The sequence below is a fragment of the Ovis aries genome, chromosome 7 (assembly GCF_016772045.2).
Source record: "Ovis aries strain OAR_USU_Benz2616 breed Rambouillet chromosome 7, ARS-UI_Ramb_v3.0, whole genome shotgun sequence".
NCBI lineage: Eukaryota > Metazoa > Chordata > Mammalia > Artiodactyla > Bovidae > Ovis > Ovis aries.
Window position 1 is genome coordinate 34061712 of NC_056060.1, and position 21529 is coordinate 34083240.

Here is a 21529-nt window from a genome sequence, read left to right on the forward strand (position 1 = left end):
AGCACCTTCCATCCAGGTGGGGGAGGCATGGAATCTGCAGAGTCAGGTCTGATGCCTAGAGACCTCTGTACTGCCTGGCCTCTGTCCCGGACTTGATTCTCCAGATTTCTCATCAGTGCTGGGAGCTAGTTACCTGATGCCTGTCCAAAAAAATCCCTTTTCTGCTCAAGATGACTAGTAATTAGAAACCCTAATTGAGTTTTTATGACTAAACAGGCCACGTGGTCCCACACCGCACAGCTCAATCAAAATGTCTATGTGTGCAGCCTGAGACCTTCACACAGAAGGTGACTGGGGTCATTGCTTTGAAGATTAATCTGACGCCATTTGGTGGGTGGATAAGAATGAGCCCCAAACAGCACAGTCATGAAGCGGAAAGCTGAGAACCTTCATGTTTTCTGAGCTCTCAGGATGAGCAGCTCCTGTGCCAGGAGCTTTGTTCATTTATTTCCCACAACCCTGTAGGCAGGTGAAATCATCCCCATTTTACACATGAGGAAATCAAGGTCCAGGTGGTTATATAACATGCCAAAATTCACTCAGCTGATGAACGGTAAAGCTGGGATGTGAACTCGGGACGGAAAGCTCAGAACCTGGGCTTTTAACCAAATACCACACTGTTTCTTTATGGAAGAAAATTCATGAAGTTTTCAAAAATAACATGAGCAGCCTAGTGCCACCTTGGATGTAAGGGGCGGGGGTGGGGAAGCATCGAGGGGAATGGTGGGTTTCCATCTGGCCATCAGCAGCAGTGGGCACTGGGGTGGGAACTGGCTGGTGAAGGTGGTGCCCATGTTGGCAGCTGTGACTTGGGCTCTGGAATGAGCATTTCCAGGTTGATGGTCAAAACCATGGATAGGATGGTTTTCCAACAGGACCGTGGGCGAGTTTGGGAGAGAGGAGCAGGGGGCCCAGATTGGGCTTGGACACTGGGAAAAGATAAAGAACCAGTAAGTGGATGGGTGGGTTCAGGGACCTGGAGGGCATTGTGCAAGATTGAGCTCTCCCTGGCCCCAGGGGAGCTCAAGCACCTACCTGCAAAGGCAGATACTTCAGATCAGGGGCTGGGAAACAAAGGGTCTTTGCCAAGCCCTGAAGCTGATGCCCCTGCTGCCCAGCACCCTCTATGTGCCGCTTTCTCACTCTTCACAGCAAAACCAACCAAGACCCCAAAAGGGGCTCAGCCAGCTGTGGCCCAGCAGCCAGGTCTTGCAGCCCTGGGTGCGGGAAGCCCAGCAGGTCCGGGGCTGCAGAGGGGAGGCTCGCTCGGAGAGCACAGGCAGCCCTTCCCCCTCGCCTCCCCCTCAGTAAAGGAAGGCAGGAAAAAACGTGTTTTTATAAATAGCTCCAGCCCCAGCTGATTTGTAAATTCAGTGGGTTTTTTTTGTGTCAATGACATCACCCTCCTCCCCATGGCAACCCCCGACGATATCAAAATTGCCAAGCAACGTTGGAGCAGCTCGGCGCCCCAAACGAGCAGGTCGCTGCCTGAGGATTTAATGGAGAAATCCCAAAGTGAGCCGGGGTGCTCAGTGGAGGAGGGACAAGCGGCCAGGGAGGAAGCTGGAGCCCGCCTGCCGGGAGCCCTGGGCCAGCTGGGGCCCCGTGGCCGCACTCCCTTTGACAGCCTGCTGCTGCCGGCTGCAGGGGGCAGGGCATTGCTCCCAGCCTGAGGTGCTGGGAGCCAGGAGCAGCTATCCAGGTGACTAAGCCGGCCCACGGGCACTGAGTCACCCGCTGGCCTGGAGATTTCTTCCTTCCCTTTTGCATCTGATTATTTTGGGAGCTGGAAACTTGGAGCTGCACCTGGGTCCCGCCCCTTCCAGCTCTCCCCTCCCTACCTGGGGCTCCACGGAAGATGGGACCTGCCACAAGCCTGCCGCCACCCCCTAAGGATATGGAAGATGCTGTGAGGGCCCGAGGTGCCCAGGGAGAGACGTCAGTCGGCAAAGTGCAATAGCGGATAAGGTGATGAGGCGGCCTGTCCTCTGGAGGTGTCGGGAGAGAAGGGGAGTCTGGTCCAGCCGACCAGAGTCCTCCTGCCCAGCTTTGAACACACCTCCTACAAGATATTTCCATAAATGAGTGGCTCCTAGGGTCAGAGTGGCACTTGGAGATCGAGGCTGGATTGGCTTAGGCTGGCCTGGGGAAGGTAGGTGGCTCTGCTGGGTGTGGCCCCACGTGTATGTGTGTGTGAGAGGGAGAGAGAGAGAGGAGCAAGTGTGTGAGAGCAGACCACAGAGGGGCCAGTGAGAGTTGGGGGTGGGGGATCCGGCATCCATTCACCCTGACCGATGCTGGGCCTGCCCAAGACGCGTGCTGTTGAAAAGGATGCCAGGCACCTGGCCTGAGCAGGTGAGGTGCAGTTCCAGCTCAGATGGGCCCAGGACCCACTGAGTCCATGGGGCAGAGACACACAGGGTGCCAGGGCAGGGAGTGGTCCAAGGTTGGAAACCAACCCCCCAGAGTGCTGGACAGCACTTGGGCTGCCCCTCTTCTGGCAGCCCTGGGCAGTCAGCTTCCTACAGGAATTCAGTCCCTCTCCACCCGTGCCAGTCGGCACCCATGTGCGTCTCCCACCGAGCTCGTTTGGGGACATCCCTGGGGAAGATGTTGCTCGGGGCTCCGGTCCCCCATACTCAGGACCCAGAGGGCCAGCCCCTCGGGCCCTCGACCCCACGCGGCACGCTCCGGTGTGTGTCAGGCCGAGGGGCGTGGGCCCCCCGCCTCCCCCACACAGCTGGCAGCCTCACAAGTACACCGGTGAGTAAGCCGCCGGGAGGGAGGAGGCTGTGTGCCCACAGAGGCAGGACGACACCAACCAGGAGCCTTCGGGAGAAGCAGCTGAGTGAGAAAAGCACTGAGGTTTTCTTTTTCTTTTTCCTTTTTTTTTTTGCCTGAAGGGAGTGCCGCTTCCTGAGCTAGAGACAAGCAGCGGCCTGCGGTGGGGAGCCCGGGGCCCAGCTGCCCAAGGACAGCTCAGGTAAGGTCCCTGCGGCTCGGGGCCCCCCGGGCAGGGTGGGGGTGCCAAGGTGTTCAGGTTGCCCACCATCTGGGACAGGAGCGGCAGCTGTGGGTTTCTGGGCTCAGGAGCCCCACGCCCACACCCCACCCCATCTGCCCCCCTTCCCGTGGATTTGGAAGCAACCCTGTCTAAGCTGGCCCCTGGCTCCCCAGCCAGAGAGAGAAATGCTTGTTTCTGCTGCTCCTGCCTTCACCTCCCCTTCCTGCTGGGCGGCGCACTGCCACCAGGACACCCTTCCAGGAGGCCCCACCACCTCTGGGACACTCCCCTCATGTGTTCATCCCACAAATATTTATGGAGCATCCACTGGGGCCTGGGATCCAAGTCACACCCTCATGCTGAGCTTGACTTGGCACAGATTCTGACCCTGAAACTCGGCATCAACCCAGTTCAGGGGACTGCTGGGCTGAGAGCAGGCCCCAGACCGCATGCAGGGTTAATGACCTAGTCGGCTTCAGGGACACCAAGCCCATTGAGCTCCAGTTTATAAAGCACTGGGGCCACCCCCTCCATCCTGCCCCCACCCCACCTCGCAAGAAGCAAAGCTCATATGGTGTAGTTTGCTTTTTCCCTGGTATCACACACCAAGGTCAGAGGGTCCTGCTTGGGGTCTCTCCTTCAGTGATTTTGGTGGGAACCAGGTTTCTGAAGTAGAGAATGAGCTCTGGACTGCGTGGTCCCCAGGCCTGGTGGGCCTGGGACTGAGCCTCACAGAAGCTCACCTGGCCAAGAATAAGGCCTTTGGGCCAAGCAAGGGGTGACAAACCTGGGAGCCCTGGTGACCAGGGTGCCTTGTGAAGAGGACTTGGCCCCAGGAGCAGGCCTGGGAGCCCCTGATTTGGGTGGAAAGCTCTGTGCACCTTGCAGTGGCTACAGGGGAGGAAGATGGGGGCTGCATGGACCTTTCAGTCCCCCAGGGACAGACATTCTTGGTGAGCTGAGCAATCTGGAACATGCCAGGCGCAGGGAGAGGTGCAGGTCAGCGGCCTCCAACCAGGGCAAACCCGCTCTGCGCACAATCCCCCAAAACGACCAGGAAGGGTCCTATCCCGGAGGAGCTCAAGGGACCAGAGTCAGGATGAACACCAGTGTCTCCCACTCATTTAATCCCCATACGTGGCTCCAGGGCAAGGAAAAAGGGAGTCTTTACGAGCTGTGGCATTACCAGCTGAGGGGTATTCCCACTGCCTGGGAAAAGGCCGCTCCACGCCTGGCAGTTCCCTACGTATGCAGAGCTGAGCAGCAGCTGGTGTCTGGCTGGGGGCAGAGAGGCAGCAGCTGGGGAGCACCAGACAAACAGCAGGCCAGCAGGGTGGTAGCTGGCTGGGCCCAGTGGGAGGGCCAGACAGGGAGGAGGCACAGACCCTGAGACACTGCACTGCTCACCCAAATGGCCCCAGAGCCCTCTGTGCACTCTGTCCTGGGTTCAGAAGGCCAGAAGGACTTGGGGGAAGCTGACCTGTGGCCGGAAGCAGAGTCTTTCCTGCTGGATGCTCCCCACACCTGAGTGGGAAGGAGACTCAGGCGGTAGGAAGCGTGCTAGCAAACTTCATAACGGGCCCTCAGCAGCCTGTCCCTAAAAGAAGAACTAGCTGACAGGTTGGACTAGATCATGGAAAATGGAAGCTTCGGAAGCCGAAGAGCTCTGACTTCCTCAAGGCAGGCTGGCCCTCCTGTCTGGGATTAACAGGCCCACTGGTCCTGGAAGCAGCCCTTTCCAAGCTCAGTCTGAGGGCCTGTGGGCGGCTAAGGTGAGAGGTGTGAGGATGGGATAAAGGAGGGGACTTGTCTTTTCTGGGGAGCTTACAGCCCTTCAACAGGGGAGAGGAAAGCTGAACCGGATGGATTTTCATACCCTGGGGGTAGTTAGCACAGGACAGGGTGGGGGCGGGGGGCAGGGGACAAGTTCCCTTACAACTCCATGGCACCATACCCACCCTAACAAAGGGACACTCACGCTGGCCAGCATTTTCTATAAAACCTCATCACAACTCACCAGGCAGGGCAGAGACTTTACAGAGGGACAATGATGGCTTTTTGTACATCCATGGGCTCTCTGTGGTGACCTTTCACCCTTGAAGTGCTCGGTCAGCGATGCTGACACCTTTCTGCTTGGCTCTGGTTTTCCCAAGTTCACCAAGAACTTGGGGGGGCCTCAGGCCTGTGGCTAATGGGGGTGGGTAGGCAGGGCTGTGTTCTCTTGCACACTCAGGCTGCCCAGGATTGGGGACGGGGAGGGGCTCCACGTGCTCAAAGAAGCCTGACTAGGAAGCTCAGGTCTGCTGGTTCCCAATTCTGGTCTCTGAATCCCATGCAGCAGGAACCCAGCCCACTCACCCACTGCAGGGCAAATAGCAAGGAACCAGTCACCTTGCTCAAGGCCCCCACTGCCTGTTCGCCACCCCGCCCCTGAGTGCTGCTGCCGCAGCAGGGTTAAAACCTTAAAACCGGGAGGACTAGTTCTCTGGTTCAGTCCTGGCCTGGTGCCTCCAACATCCATTTCCTTTCGGCTTCGAATGAGGTTCCCTAGGGAGTTGTGCAAGACACAGACGGTGCAGGGAGACAGGGACCAGCTGTGCATGCAGAGCGCACTCCCAGGCCAGTGGACAGGAGCGCAGAGGAGGGAAGGGCTGGGCCAGACAGAAGCTGGCCGCCCTGGATGGACCGCTGTAGAGCATCAAGCCAAAGGGAAGCCCCAAGACTGTGACGCAGCCCTCATCGTTTCGCAGAGTGAAACAGAACCCAGAGAAGAAAAGTGGGGTCCTGAGATCACAGAACTGACTGGCAGCAGAGTCAGTTTCGGGCCTGGGGGTCCCAGCCTTTCCATTAGGAGCATCAGTAAAGGCGCCCCCAAGCAGGGCCAAATGAGAGCTGCCAGGTAACACAATGGTTGGGAGAGGCAGCCGGCCTGACATAGTAGGAGGCCGGACAGGTTCCCTTGCTCCTTTGTGCTTCCAGCCCTAACAGGGCTGGGCCCTGCCCTTCCCCAGCCCCTACTTCTCACTTGACCTGGAGCCCCAGCTCAGCCCGTGCTCTTTCACCAGGTCCCCACAAGGAGACAGGCTTGACCCCTTCCTGGGACCAAGCCACTCTCTGATAAACAGATCCAGCTAACTTGTAAATAGATAGACTCAGCTCTACTTGTCCCAGGAAACATTTTCTATTTTAAACATAAGCCTGTTAATGTCTGAAGCCAAAGGACGGGGTAATGGTGATAGCATCTAGGAAGGAAAGAGATTCTGGAGCTGACTCTGTGACCGGGAGGCACACAGGAGATCCTCTGCCTCAGGTGGTCTTTTCCCTGGTTATATGCCATGACCCTGAGCAGGAATTTAAGTGTCCACCATCAAAGGTCAGATTCCAGGAGCAGGCGGCCTGTCATCTGTCATTTGTCTCCCTGACACCAGGCCCAAGCTGGCTTTTATATCCCATGATAGTGGGTTTTTCTGGGAGATGGTATGTCAGGGATCAGGAAAGGTGGAGGTCTCAGACCCTGAGGAGGGATGGAGCCAGACCCAGGGACATGAATGCAAGGCCAGGAGTTAACAAGCATGCAGGCCTCCTATAGAGAAGAGGTTGGTCAGACAGGAGGTGGAGCTGCCTCTCAGCAAGAACCACTGCGAGGAGAGGCGGGTAGGGCAGTGCACACCAGGACCCTTCTTGTCAGTGTTCACATAAAGGTCCCACAGGCCCACCTAGGACGGCTGAGGTGTGGTCCGGAGATTAAAGAATGAAACACCCTGAGAACAGATGATGGAAGCTGTCTGCCCACACCCCATCCTAGCACCCTCTAAGCATAGCCCAGCCCAGCCAAGTGGCAAGTCATGTCTTCTCACACTGACCCAAGGCGGATGCAGAAGGTGGATTGCCACAAGCTTTACAGCAAGATGGTTAACGCTCCCAAGAGGCCACATGGGCCAGAGTCTGTGAACTCCGTGCATTTAGAGCTAAGGTATCCCCCAGAAGGTTGTAGATGTGCCTTAGGCAGCCAACATCATGCTTCCTTACTCTTTCCTTCCCTGGATTCTGGCCGGAGTTCATACCTACTCAGAGCACAAGCCTTCTGCTGCTCCAGCTCACTTGTCCTTCCTGAAAGTCAGGCCCTGGGCTCCAGGACATGGGTGCCCATCAGAACCCTGCCCCGACCTTACACTGGGGGCAGCTGCTGGAGGTTCCTGGGAGAGAGGAAATGACAATGAAGGGTTTCCATTCAGGAAGCTTCCAGCTGTTAGTTCTGCCAGCAAAAATGCCAGCTAGAGAACTAAACTGCCAACAACAGACATTTGGATGGAACTTTGGAGCCCATTAAGAGCAGGGGCTGCAAAGTGATCATAGTGAGAAGATATTAAAGGAATTCATCATGTCTCTAAAATGAGTGTCCTTAGCATAGAGGTAGCTCTTTCTGGTGCCACCCTCCCCAGTGTAGCTCATGCCCCCATGTACCCAGGAAGGGTGCTGCAGTCTGCCCTGCTCCTGCTCCAGCCCCTTGAGGTGGGTGGACAGTGGCCCCTGCATCTGGGTGGTTCGTCCAGGTCACCAGGTCCCTTTGGGACTCTCAGGCAAGCTCAGCCGCAGTGTCAACTTTCATTTAGAGAAGATGGGCCTATGTATTCTAGTTGGCAAAGGAAGCCCAGTACAGATGCATGCTTGAGGAAAAGGCAGGGTGTGGTCATTTCCTTCAGCTGAGGTTCAGAGTGGCAGTGACCAGGCAGGGGAGAATATGGACCTTCCCCAAACCTAACTGGGCCCAGGTGGCGCTGCCAGACGGGGCTGGGGTTCTCTCTCTGGAATTTGGAGCGATTTAGTATCAAGGTCTCCTGGAAGAACCTGGGATTCTGCCCTGATGGTGCACTACACTGGGCTCCATTGCTCCCAGTGGCAGCTTGTGCATACATGATGTGTGAGAGGGGTGTTTTCTCCTTGGACCCTTCAGCAGCTGTGAGGGCCAAGAGCCAAGAACTCTCACCCTGTTTGGGGGTGCTGGTCCTTTGGGGGCCCTGTACCCCAATGCTCTAGACCTCATCATTCCACCATCTTCCCAAGGAAGAAGGGCACATGTATGCATGCTCAGTTGCTCAGCTATGTCAGACTCTTTGCTCCCCTATGGACTGTAGGCCTCCAGACTTCTCTGTCCATGGCATTTCCCAGGCAAGAATACTGGAGTGGGTGGCCATTTCCTACTTCAGGGGATCTTCCTGACCCAGGGATCTAACCCACGTCTCCTGCGTCTCCTGCATTGCAAGCATATTCTTTACCCACTGAGACATCAGGAAATCTCCCCTGAGAAGGGAACCCTTTCCCCCTTTATACATATCAAGAAACTAATGCTGAGACTAGCTGGAAGTCTAGAAAGGCAGAAGGGCTCCGATCTTGTAGGAACTCATGGTCTCTGTGGCTAGATTCGACCTCCCTCCTGCCTGAAGACCCCAAGGGTTTGGCAATCTCAGCTTTCTCAATTCATTCTCCCAAACCCTCAGAGGTTGCCTCCCAAGCCCATCAGGAGAGAGATGGATAGTTCTGTCAGGGTGAGGGGCACTGATCCAGGCCACCCCAAGAGCAGGAAGGGACAGGCGTGGACAGCCTGCAAGCAAAGGGGAGGAAGGGATCTTCTCCAAAGAATGCCTCCTCTCCTCAGACTAGGGGCTCAGGGTAAACGGGCTGCTACTCCTCCTAGTGCCCGGCCCCAAGGGGTTTCTCCAGCCAAGTAGCTAGCAGGTGCAAGGCCCCACCTCCCCATGTGGCCTGAGGGTACCTGGCACATTCTGGGTCTGTGAGGGACAGACGGCTTGATGCAGGGATTTCAAGCAGAGTGCTGGCTCATGACTCAGTGAGAGATGGCAGAAACTGAGGCCCTCTCTGCCCCTCATACCCAGGGCCATGTGGGGTTCCTCATCCCCTCACCAGAAATGGAGGAGAGGTCACCCCCGCACTTCTCTGTCTCACATGACTTACCCTTCCTGGGTGGTAGTCAGGGCCGGCACCAAGAGGCAAATTACCAGTGCGTCCCCCAAAGACTGCTGCCATGGACCTGACCCCGCATGGTCAATCATACCTGACAGCCTCTGCAACCAGGGAACTCTGAGCAGTACTGAGTTATAAGAATGGACTGGGGACAGATACTCTTGGGTTGAAATTCTGGCTCCACCGCTCAGTAACTACAAGACCCTGAACCGGCTGCTTAACCAGTCTGGGCCTCATCTGTTTCCTCATCCGTAAAATGAGAATAACAACAGTATGGTCCTTCTGTCTCAGGGTTGTTGTGAAGACTTGAGTGATGATATGTGTAAATAGCTTAGCATGGGGCCTGGCCCATCGGAAGCATTCAAGAATCAGTAGGCATTATTCTTACTATTATTACAGAAGGGCAGTTATCCAGAGAAAGGACCCTGCGGAAGTTGTTCGAGTCACGGAGCAGAAAGGTGCCGGGAAAAGATAATGTGTTTGTGTTTCCAAACCACGTATCGATCTGTATCTCTCCTCCTTGGCCCTAACCCGGGCTCTCGGCTCAGATGTTACAACAGGCCCCGACAGCCACAGGCTGAGAGCCAGGGAGTGCCTGCCCTGCCCATGTGCCCTCCCTGACACCCTCCCAGACCAGGCTGGTTGACCAGTGCCCCAGAGCTGGTAGGGCTCTGAGAACCACAGCCCATGGTGAAATGCCAGCTTTCAGTGCCCCAGTCCAGCACTCCTGCCCAATTTGTGGAATGGCAGTGCATGGACAACCCCCTCAACCAGAAGGCCTATGCCAGCTGCCAAGGCTCTTCAGAGGAGGGTGTGCCTGGTCCCTCTCCCTGTGCTTGGGGTGGCAACCTGGCAATAGGCCCGAAGAAGGCTTGTAGATGCTGGAGAAGAAGCTGTCCCTAGACTGTCCCCACCACTTCCGGCACTGCTATTCTGCCTCCTTCTCCTGGGCAAGGCTGAGTTGGGAGTGGATGAGAGGAAGATGGGGAAGGGGAGAGAGTCACACACAGAAGTTACTCACTCAGGATCTATTCTGCGCCTCCCAGCCATCCAGATATGCAGAGGCTCATCCAACCCACCGCAGCCGACCCATCTGTACCCTGCCTGGAAGTGCAGAAACGTGTAGCTATGATGGGCCCAAGAGGCCCCCTAGTCCAGTTTGGTATTCACTATGGGAACCTTTACTCTAGCCCATCTGACAGATAGTTATCTGCTTCTTGAATACCTCCAGAGATGGGGGATTCATTACTTCCTCAGTCAGTCTTACTTAGGTAGGAGTCCTGTCTCTCTTAAGGCCCCAAACCCCACAGCAGCTCTCAAAGATGAGAGTCCCCCCAAGTTTCCCTAGACTTTCTCCCTATGGGGTAAGGATGGGACTTGGCTTGTAGCCTTTCTGGGATACCCAAGCCTGGATCCAACCAAATTAAATACCAGTTCATTTCTGATAATACTGTAATGTTCCCACTTTAGTGTAGCTTAACAGTTCAAAAGTCCTGCTTGGATCTGTGGTTTTGGCATATAAGGTATTTTAATTAAAAGAAAATAATTCATGTGTGTCAATTAAAAAAATGGTTTAGGGTGTTGATTCTAGGTTCAATGGTGTAATGCATTTCATTCTAGCTTTGGTTCCTGCTTCATTTCAAATCCTCAACAACCATTTTCCCCCTCCCTCCTTCTCCTTCTCCTTCTCCTTCTCCTCTTCCTTCTCCCACCCAGCACAACCAGCTTCCCATAGCCAGCCTGTCCATCTGGCATCACCATGCCTTCCCCAGGGAGGCTGAGGACAGACATCAGGGCTTTGTGATGCAGCCAGACAGGGTGCAGGCCTGTTTGGGGTGATGAATTCCCACTGGCCATCTCAGCTCTGTTTGGTGGGAGCCTACAGTAAACTGTGCATAGCAACTGAGCCTAAAATGCAAATTCTTTATCCATAAATTGCACAATGTCTAAAGAATCAGTGAGCAAAAATGTACATGGCAACAGTGACCTCAATGATAAAGTTTGAGGTGCTCAAAGTGATGAAAATCCCTGCATTGTCCCCAGTGCCTGCCACTGCTTTGGGGGCAGCCATCTGGGGTCCAGATATACTGAATTTCTAAGCTAGAATCCCCTGGATACTCAGTTGGACACAGCCCTCTCTCTGGACCCAAGGACGGCAGGAGTCTGCTCACTTCCTTGTTTGGGGAAGAGACAGATGGCCCGTGCCCCTCTCCCACACATATAAACACAGGACAAACCATCCTCCAATCCAGGGGCAGGGCAAAGAGCAGCCCAGAGTGAGCCACTTGGGATTGCCATCCTAACCCTCGGCCAGGGAGCTGCTGGGGACAACTAGGAGATACTGGCTCTAGAACCATATCTTCTCCTCTGTTTGGCGGGGGTGGGGCTGGGGGTAGGGTGGGGGTCCAGGGCTCCTGGAAGCTTTCTTTCCCCAGAGGTTCCCTACAATCCTGAGACCAGAGGGTTCTCAAAACTGAGCAAGATCTGACAAAGGCGTTGGGGTCTATAATTTCCGCTTTCCTGCCCACACAAGGGGGCCACCCCAAGGCAGTCGTGGGACCTTGTCCCTGTGGGACAGGACGGGCCAAGGTGGCAGGTTTCAGGGCTCCAGCTGCGCTCTCCCCGGTGTGCGGTGGGCACGCGCCGCCCGGGCGTGCGTCTTCAGTGCAAATCAGGGAGTTAATTACAAAGAGGCGCTCGGGGGACAGTCCAGGTCAGGCCTCTACGCGGCAGCCCAGGGTCCGAAGGGCCACGTATAGGTCACGGTAGGCAGCGGCCGGGACCAGTACCGGAAGGCAAAGGGCTGGCTGCCGCTGGAGCGGAGCGGCCAGAGAAAATGGGTTGAGCAGAAGGGCGCTCCTCGGGAGAAGAAGCCCCCTGGCCGCTGCCCCTGCGCGCCTCGGCGACTTCTCCCGGGCTCTGCGTTCGCCGCGTCCTACCTGAGGCCACACCCCGAAATCAAACTCCGGGCAGGTGAAGCCGGCGCGGCACAAACATGTAAGCGCGGCCTCTCCTCGCCGTTCCCGGCGCCTCCCGGCGGAGGGTGGGCCGGACTGCCGCGGCCTCTCGGAGAGCTCTGGGGGCTTCCCGCTCGGCAGGTGGGTGTCCCGACCGCCGAGGGGCTGTGAGCTCCGCCGGGGCGGGGACCGGCCTCCCCGCGCGCGAGGCTCCGGGTCCCCGGGCTTTCCTTCCCCAAAGTGCGGGGCCGCCGGCGCGGGCAGAGGGGACTCGGCTGCGCCGGGAGCCGACCTCCCTCGGCGTGTGCGCCCGGCGCTCGCGCCCAGGCTGGCGGGGGCGGGCTTCGTCCAGAGAGCGCCTCGCCCGGGCTGGCGAGGCGGGGCCGGCGGCCGCGCTGGGTCGGAGCGAGGCGGCCAGAGGGAACGCTGAGCCTACCGCCCCCTATCCCCGTGCGCTCCCCTCGCACCTGAGAAGGTGGCTCAGTCGGAGGCCGGGCGGAGGGGGATGGGTGGCGGTTCCGAAGCCTCTGGATTCCGGCCAGTCGCAAAATCCGCGGGGATACTTACTACCTCGGTCACAATGAATTTCTGATCTGTTTCCACCCAGGCCTCGGAGGACTGGCCCTGGAAGGTGCCAGGCCTTCCCTTTCCTCGGTGCCTGAAAGCTCTGCCCTCTAAAGAGTGAGGAGTTGGGAGAAAGAAGAGGCCGGGAAGGCGGCCCAGAGGTGAGTGAGCCCCGGGAGGGTGTCCAGGGGACTTCTCGGACCTGCGTGAGGCACAGGCTGGGACAGTGGCAGGCAGGTGGCCCTCCTGTGCTGGCCCGTTTTCGGTACTGTTAGGCAGGGGTCCCTCCCAGTCCTTAGTGGGCGTCCATTGTTACTTCAACTGCCTGCACCCACAGCAGGCGCAGGGCTTCAAATGGCCCGCCCTTGTTCCTGGCCCAGGTCTGATGCCTGTCTGGGGAGAGGCAGTGGCGCCAAGGCCAGTGCACTGAATTCTTGTTTGGGAAAGAGGTTCCCAAACAGGAAGGAGGGAAGCAGGCCCAGCCTTTGGGCTGAGCAGGTCAGGCAGGAGCCCCAGCCAAAGGTGCTGGTCCGCATATCCCAGCCTACCAGCTCACTCCCCAGCTCTCCAACCTGCTAAAATCTCTCCAACTTTACCTGCACCCAGTGAGTGGATTCCAGTTGGGAGGGAGATGCCGCTGAGGACACCAAGGGCCAAGACATGAAGATTTCCGGTGTGTAGGCTGCATTTTCTCTACCTTGCCCCATTCTGGTGTGTGTGTTTTTTAAAAAGATGTATGTATTTATTTGTTGACTTTGTTGCTGCACTCAGGCTTTTTCTACCTACAGAAAGCAGGGGCTACTCTTTATCGTGGTGTGTGGGTTTCTAGCTGCGGTGGCTCCGCTCGTCGCCAAGCACAGGCTCAAGGGCGTGTGGGCTTCAGTAGTTGTGGCTTGAGGGCTCTAGAATATGGGTTTAGTAGTTGTGACACATGGGCTTAGTTTCTCCGTGACATGTGGGTCTTCCCAGGTCAGGGATTGAACCTGAGTCTCCTGCATTGCAAGGTGGATTCCCAGGCGCTGGACCACCGGGGAAGCCCATGGTGTGAGTTCTGCTGTGAGCTCTTCCCAGTCATACGTAGGACAGTGGTGGCGGGCACAGCATTTGGAACCCAGAACCCAGAAAGACCTGGGTTCGAATTCTGACTCTTTGCCTTTGATTCCTTAGGCAAGTTGCTTTGTTTTCTCTCCTAACTTTAATGAAGTTATCTATAACATGGGGGTGATCATGCCTTCCTTGCAAGGCACGTGGTGAAGTGACAATAATAACTGATGAAGGAGGACAGCCCCAGCAGGAGCCTACCTGCCTCGCCTCCAGTTTTGGAAAACGTCAAGCCACCTGAGCCCTCTCTTGGAGAACTTGAAGAATGGTCTGGCTGTGTGACAAGAGATTGTGGAGGATGTTAGAGCCAAGCAGCGGGAATAAAGTCAAGGCCGAGGGTCTGTGGAGGGTGGGTAGTAAGGCGCCTCTGGGCAGAGGCCATTTCTGGAAGGGAATTGGCTTTGGAGGCAGAAACAACAGCATGCTCTGGGGAGCTTTGCAGGGCTTCACCTGTTCATAGGTGACCCTGGACATGTTGTTACCACCAGTGCAGACTGGGCCAGAGAGAAACTCTGGCTTGAGGCTTCTGGTCCTACCTCTGCCCAGAGGAGCTGTGTGATCTGGGGCAGGTCAGTTAGCTTTTCCATGTGTATCCATCGTGGAAGAGCTTGGGAGTTGGGCTTGAATCCTAGCTGCACACTCACCATCTCAGACAATGACTTCCCTCTGAGCCTGTTTTTCCACCTGTAGACTTAAGCTCTTAAAATCTACCTTGTAGAGTTGTCACTGTCATGACCACAGTGTCTGACACGTGCTGGGCACGTAATACACGTGTATATGTAGGTTCCCTTTTTCAGCTCTGCCTTCCTCTCCTTGGTCACCGGTCCTCCTAAAAAATACACTCAAACAGGTTTGGCCCATCTCACTGCAGTTTTGTGAACTTGGAGTGAGGAGGCGAGCAACGTACAAACGATAACTGTAAAAACAGTCTTTTTGTGACTAGGGGATTCTGGAGGTTCTTTGGCCGAGGCACCAAGGGCTCTGTGATGAGGATTTGGACCTCTCTATCTATGTGGAAGCTGGTGAAAATTGAATAGCAAAGAGGGGCCAGGACTGCAGCCCTGCCATGCTTCCCTCTGCCCTTGGAGATAATCCTGTGCCCAGGAAATCCCAGCGCTGCCGACTGGGGAAGCAGTTGAGATTCTAAGTATGGTGAACAGAAGAGGTCAGAGGGCTGCTCTGGCTTGAGCTGTGGCTGGACCGCAGCACGGCACTTGCAAGCTGGAGCTGGGCCCAGGAGGCAGGCCTGAGTCAATATTGACCTTCCCTGGCTGACCAGCCTGACTCTTCGGCCTCTCATTCAGCTGGAGTGTTGACACAAGTGATTGAATGAGACTTATTATCATATTCTTTTCAACAGCAGCCCCATTATCTTTCCCTTGGGGATTCACTAAGACCTGTAGTGTGGGTAGGATGCCAGGGGTGGGGAACCCAGACATTCTGGTGCATTCTGTGCCCAGGCCCTCTGTCCTGCACACTGGGCTTCTCTCTGGGCTGCTCTGGTAGGGCAGAAGAACCTCAGGGTACTGCTTTGCATCCTGGGGATGCTCCATCCACATTTCCACACAGCACCCTGGGCAGATCTTACGGAGCCTGTGGGCAGGGGCAGTAAGGGGTACAGCCTGGGTCTAGGACCCACCTACACTGCAGGGGACAACTGGGCAGAAGAGCAGATGAAATTGTCTTCAGGCCCTTTGCCTGGTGCATTTCTAGGGGCCAGGAAGGGTGCTGGGGTGCCACCTCTCTTGTCACGTGCAGAGGGCAGTTTGAGGCCCAGATCCTGGTGAGCTGAGGGGGGACAGAGCTCAGCCCTACACGAAGGACGACGAGCTCTGAGGGGACAGAGGGCAGGGGCCTTAGGAAGGGGCACATCCCCATCACTGAATGCATTGGCACTGGCCAGCAGGATGTGGGCGAGCTCCTACAGAGAATGCCACCAAGGGATGGAAAATGAGGCAGGGACTCAGGGGAAGCCAGACCCCAGCAAGTCCTACAGGCAGGCTGTGCAGGTCGGGGGACCAACAACATCTATTTGGAAAAGCCAGCTAAACGCACAAGAGCAAGGATTCTGTTTTGTTCACCACGATCCCCAGAGCCTTGAGCAGAGCAGATGCCCAACAAATGAAATTTATTGAATAAATTAACGAATAATACAATTTTATAAAACTTTGAGAATAATCTTGCTGACGGATGAGAATACTCCAGTGAAAGACTGGCCTCTGTCCAGGGTATTCTCAACCAGGGGGCTGGTGAGGCACATTCCTTGTCATGGAAGGGTGGGGGGTGGGGGTGTTAGCTCATCCTAACAGAGAGCTTACAACATCTCGGAGCTTATGAAGCCAAACAAATCCTATTCCCTACGAGTGGCTGCAAACTCCTTCAGGCTCGCTTTCTGGAAAGCACCTTCCGAGCCTGTAGTGTGCTGTTGTGAATCCCTTCAGTGGGGTAGTGTCCTTTCCTTGAAAAGAATTCAACATGTGGGAACAGCCAGAGCCCACTGGAAGCCAGGTCTGGGGGTGAGGCAGCCACATTGGACACCAGCTCTTCTGGTGAACAGCAGAGACCACAGGTTAAGAAAACAGTTGGCACTGGCTCTAGATGGGCCCCAGAGTTACGTCCCAAGAGGACTTCTGGCAGGAAGGCAGTCTGGGAGCACGTCTGGAGCAGGCAGTTTCACTTCCCAGGGTCTACCTCAAATGGCAGTGCACCCTGGGAAGCCTGTGCTCTGCTTTGAGGTTTAAGCACAGACACATGCCTTCGGGGCTCTGCCTTGGGTTGGTGGGGTCCCAACAACTGGGTGGTCCTGGCACCTCAGGCCTGGCAGATGGGTGTCTCCTCACTCAGAGGAAGAGCAGCTTGAGGGAGTGACCCACCCAGTGCAGCTGTCTGCCGTCCCTGTTATGGACCCTGGACCAGCTGAGCCACAGCACCTAGTCCAGGGGCTCCACCGCCCAAACCCCACACACACACCTGTCACTGTAGAACCTTAGCATCAGCTACAAAGCTCTGCCCACCCTCCTTGAGCCAGGCCTGCCAGTTGCCTGACTTTAGGCTGAGACCCTACTGAGGGGACGTGACCTGTGCTGGAGAAAATACTCTCCTGCTATTTCTGTGGTCTTTCTGTATGTGCCAGGCCCTGCATCACAGCTGCCAAGGCGAGCTCTTTAGAACACCCGCACCACCACCATTGCAAGGCAAAATACAAACAAATCCTGGTTCCAAAGTAAGGGTCAGCTTACAAGTCAGCACCCGTCTCCGTTGGCCTCTGACTCACAGATCAGAACAGGAAAGAACCCAGCAATCTTGGTTGAGAGAGCGGGCCCTGGCCCACCCCCTTTTACACAGGCTGCGCAGCCCCTCCCTGTTCACAGATACCTCTGGGAAGGAGACCAACAACAGCCCGAGTCCTTCCAAGTGGGCATGGTAGATGGAGCAGGACTTGGGAATCAGATCTGCGTTCAAACCTCAACTTGGTCATTTCCTGGTTCTGTGACCCTGGGCAAGTTATTCAGCCTCCCTGAACCCATCTGGATTTGCAGATGATGATAATAATGCCTACCTCCCAGGGTTGTTGTGAGGATTAAATTAGTTGGTGCTTGAAAAGTGGCTAACACATAGTAGGTGTTCAAGAAAAGTTACTTCCCTTTCTCTCTGGAGTCTCCTGCTCCTCTGACAGGAGAGTCCCGCCCCTCAGTGACCCCGGGCTTCGGCTCCCTGAACTCTCCCACCAGCTCCACCCTCAGTGTTACTGGGTGTGGCAGCTCTTCCTCCAGAAGGCTCTGCCAGGAGCTGACCGGCTCCCCAAGTGCCAGGCTCAGCTCACACTGGAGGGAGCAGCCTCGGCAGGAGCTGTGCCCGGAGCTTCCTCCTCAGACTGATTGGGGCAGGGCTCTCCCCTCCTCTCCCTTCCTCTCCCACCCAGTCATGGGCCAGCCTGCTGGCTGGAAGGTGACTTCCTTGGCCATTCAGAAGAGGAATGTGCAAAGCATTCCTCAGGCGTAGAGACGCATCCCAGCCTACGAAGACTCCTAACCCCTCCCTCCTCTGGTCTGGCGAGGTGTCAGACCAGAAGGGAGGGGCTGGGGCAGCAGAGTTCACCCTGAACCAGAGCGGGCACCCTGCCTCTGCCCACTTTCTTCCGCCACTGAAGCCCACATATTTTCTGTCAGGCTGGGCAGAAGGCAAGGCCGGGACTGGCTCTCTGAGGGGACAGCAGCCCTCTTCCTGCTTCCTGCTCCAGAGTATCTTCCTTAAGGAGAGCTCTTCCACTAGGTGAATGAGGTGTGGACTCAAAGAGCTGGAGCTTCTGGGTGACAGTTTTAAACGTGGGCGTGGCCTGATTTGATTTAACCTCAAGGCTGACTCAGCACCCGCTCTCCCTCAGCCCAGGGACTCCTGGGCTTGTCAGAAGGTGGGAAATTGCGTGGAAGATGGAGACCTAGGAATGGCAAGGGAGGGCCCCTGTCTGGGCATTAGTGTGTGTGTCTAGGACACAGAACTGGAGAGAGGCACTCAGGTGATTGATACCCAGTGACCTGGCAACAGAGAAAGCAATGGCACCCCACTCCAGTATTCTTGCCTGGAAAATCCCATAGACAGAGCAGCCTGGTGGGCTACAGTCCATGGGGTAGCTAAGAGTCGGATACAACTGACTGACTTCACTTTCACTTTTCACTTTCATGCATTGGAGAAGGAAATGGCAACCCACTCCAGTGTTCTTGCCTGGAGAATCCCAGGGACGGGGGAGCCTGGTGGGCTGTCATCTATGGGGTTGCACAGAGTCGGACACGACTGAAGCGACTTAGCAGCAACAGTAGACCTGGCAACATCAGAGACTTAAGTGGGTGCATATCTCTTAGGAACTCAGTCCTCATGGATCACTCTTTTCTTTATTTAAAAATATGTTGTTTTCTTTTGGAGAAGGCAATGGCACCCCACTCCAGTACTCTTTCCTGGAAAATCCCATGGACGGAGAAGCCCGGTAGGCTGCAGTCCATGAGGTCGCTAAGAGTCAGACACAACTAAGCAACTTCACTTTGACTTTTCACTTTCATGCATTGGAGAAGGAAATGACAACCCACTCCAGTATTCTTGCCTGGAGAATCCCAGAGACGGGGGAGCCTGGTGGGCTGCCATCTATGGGGTTGCACAGAGTTGGACACGACTGAAGTGACTTAGAAAAGCAACCCCCTGTCTTCAAGGAAAATTCAGAAGAGTACAAAGATGAAGTAGGAGGAAGTCACCTGGGGCCCCACCAGTCAAACACGAGGATAATGAATATTTTGCTATATTTCCCTTCAGATAGTCATTGTGTTCATACTGCATTTACAAATTAATCTTTGTAAAATATTTACAAAGACCTTTGTGAAATCTTTAGAAAGAAATTACTATTGCTAACCTAGGCCTGCTTTGGACAGAGAAGACCTTGGTAGTTTAATTTGTCCTTGGGACCCATGGGTATGGACAGGTTTGGGCCCCAGCAGGTCAGGGCCTCCAGAAGAGGCCCCGATAGTCACTCACAGCAGACCTAGGGCAGGGGATGGCCAGACTATGGGTTTCCCCTTCCAACCCTCCACCATCACTTTATTATTTTGCCTTTCACAATTAGAGCCAATTAGTTTGAGGATATGATATGAATTCATTTTTTCCAGATTCTTTTTTTTTTTCATATGAAGATCTAATTGCTTCAGCTACGTTTATGGAAAAGATCATCAGTTCCCTGCCATATTGCAGTGTCACCTTTGCCATAAATTAAAGGACCTTATGTGAGTGAGTCTATTTCTGGATTCTCTCTTCTGTTCCACTGGTCTGCTCATCAATCTGTGTGCCAATTCCACCCTGCATTAATTATGGTAGCTTTATAATCCGTCTTGATGTCTAGTAACGTAACTCTCCAACTTCGTTCTTGTTCAAGACTGTCTTGGCTATTCCTGATTCTTTGTTTCTCTGTACATTTTAGAATCGGTTTGTCAATTTCTTTTTTTATTGAAGGATAATTGCTTTACAGAATTTTGTTGTTTTCTGTCAAACCTCAACCTGAATCAGCCATAGGTATATACATGTATCCCCTCCCTTTGGACTTCCCTCCCATCTCCCTTTCCATCCCACCCTTCTAGATTGATACAGAGCCCCTGTTTGAGTTTCTTAGCCGTACGGCAAATTCCCATTGGCTATATATTTTACATATGGTAATGTAAGTTTCCATGTTACTCTCTCCACACATCTCACCCCCACCTCCCCTCTCCCCATGTCTGTAAGTCTCCCCATTGCTGCCCTGTAAGTAAATTCTTCAGTACCATTTTCCTAGATTCCATATATATGCATTAGAACAATATTTATCTTTCTGTTTCTGACTCACTTCACTCTGTTTAATAGGTTCTAGTTTCATCCACCCCGTTAGAACTGACTCAAAGGTGTTCCTTTTTATGGCTGATATTCCATTGTGTATATGTACCACAACTTCTTTATCCATTCATCTGGTGATGGACACCTAGGTTGCTTCCATGTTCTAGCAATTGTAAATAGTGCTGCAAGGAACAATGGGATACATGTGTCTTTTTCAGTTTTGGTTTTCTTAGGGTATATGCCTAGGAGTGGGATTGCTGGGTCATATGGTGGCTTTATTCCTAGTTTTTTTTAAGGAATCTCCATACCGTCTTCTATTGTGGCTCTATCAATTTACATTCCCACCAATAGTGCAAGAGCATTCCCTTTTCTCCACACCCTCTCCAGCATTTACTGTTTGTAAACTTTTTGATGATGGCCATTCTGACCAGTGTGAGGTGATATCTCATTGTGGTTTTGATTTGCATTTCTCTAATAATGAGTGATGTTGAGCATCTTTTCATGTGTTTGTTAGCCATTTGTATGTCTTCTTTGGAGAAATATCTGTTTAGGCCTTTTCCCCACTTTTTGATTGGGTTGTTTGTTTTTCTGGTATTCAGTTGCATGAGCTGCTTGTGTATTTTGGAAATTAAACCTTTGTCAGTTGTTTCATTTGCTATTATTTTCTCCCATTCTGAGGGTTGTCTTTTCACCTTGCTTATAGTTTCCTTTGCTGTGCAAAAGCTTTTAAGTTTAATCAGGTCCCACTTGTTTACTTTTGTTTTTATTTCCATTGCTCTAGGAGGTGGACCGTAAAGGATCTTGCTTTATGTCATTGAGTGTTCTGCCTGTGTTTTCCTCTAAGAGTTTTATAGTTTCTGGTCTTACAGTTAGGTCTTTAATCCATTTTGAGTTTATCTTTGTGCATGGTGTTAGGAAGTGTTCTAATTTCATTCTTTGACATGTAGCTGTCCAGTTTTCCCAGCATCATCTATTGAAGAGGCTGTGTTTGCCCCATTGTATATTCTTGCCTCCTTTGTCAAATATAAGGTACCCATAGGTGCATGGATTTATTTCTGGGCTTTCTATCTCATTCCATTGGTCTATATTTCTGTTTTTGTGCCAGTACCATAGTGTCTTGATGACTGTAGCTTTGTAGTATAATCTGAAATCAGGAAGGTTGATTCCTCCAGCTCCATCCTTTCTCAAGACTACTTTGGCTATTCAGGGTCTTCTGTGTTTCCATATGAATTGTGAAATTTTTTGTTCTAGTTCTGTGAAAAACACCATTGGTAATTTGATAGGGATCGCATTGAATCTGTAGATTGCATTTGGTAGTATAGTCATTTTCACAATATTGATTCTTCCTACCCAAGAACATAGAATATCTCTCCATCTATTTATGTCATCTTTGATTTCTTTCATTAGTGTCTTATAATTTTCTGTGTACAGTTCTTTTGTCTCCTTAAGTAAGTTTATTCCTAGATACTTAACTGTTTTTGTTGCAGTGGTGAATGGGATTGATTCCTTAATTTCTCTTTCTGATTTTTCATTGGTAGAATATAGAACAGTTTCTCAATTTCTATCAACAGAATTA

General features: G+C 53.7%; 1 protein-coding gene across 8 annotated transcripts in view; it reads left to right on the top strand.

Annotated features, from left to right (window-relative positions):
* The first annotated feature begins 1470 nt into the window (after window positions 1–1470).
* The window catches only part of PAK6 (p21 (RAC1) activated kinase 6), a 36625-nt gene continuing 16566 nt past the window's right edge, over window positions 1471–21529 (top strand). For 2 of the 8 annotated variants that reach the window (XR_009601356.1, XM_042252266.2), the window contains exon 1: window positions 13030–13180. Coding sequence is in view for 1 of the 8 variants with exons in the window: in XM_042252266.2 (XP_042108200.1) it covers window positions 13168–13180 (13 nt within the window). In the remaining 7 variants the exon portion in view is untranslated. Of the gene's footprint in view, window positions 2153–2213; window positions 2356–2903; window positions 2984–11946; window positions 12085–12322; window positions 12419–12550; window positions 12669–13027; window positions 13181–21529 lie in introns of those variants that run through there. The other 6 variants (XM_027971670.2, XM_027971671.3, XM_042252267.1 and 3 more) reach the window with 6 other exon arrangements.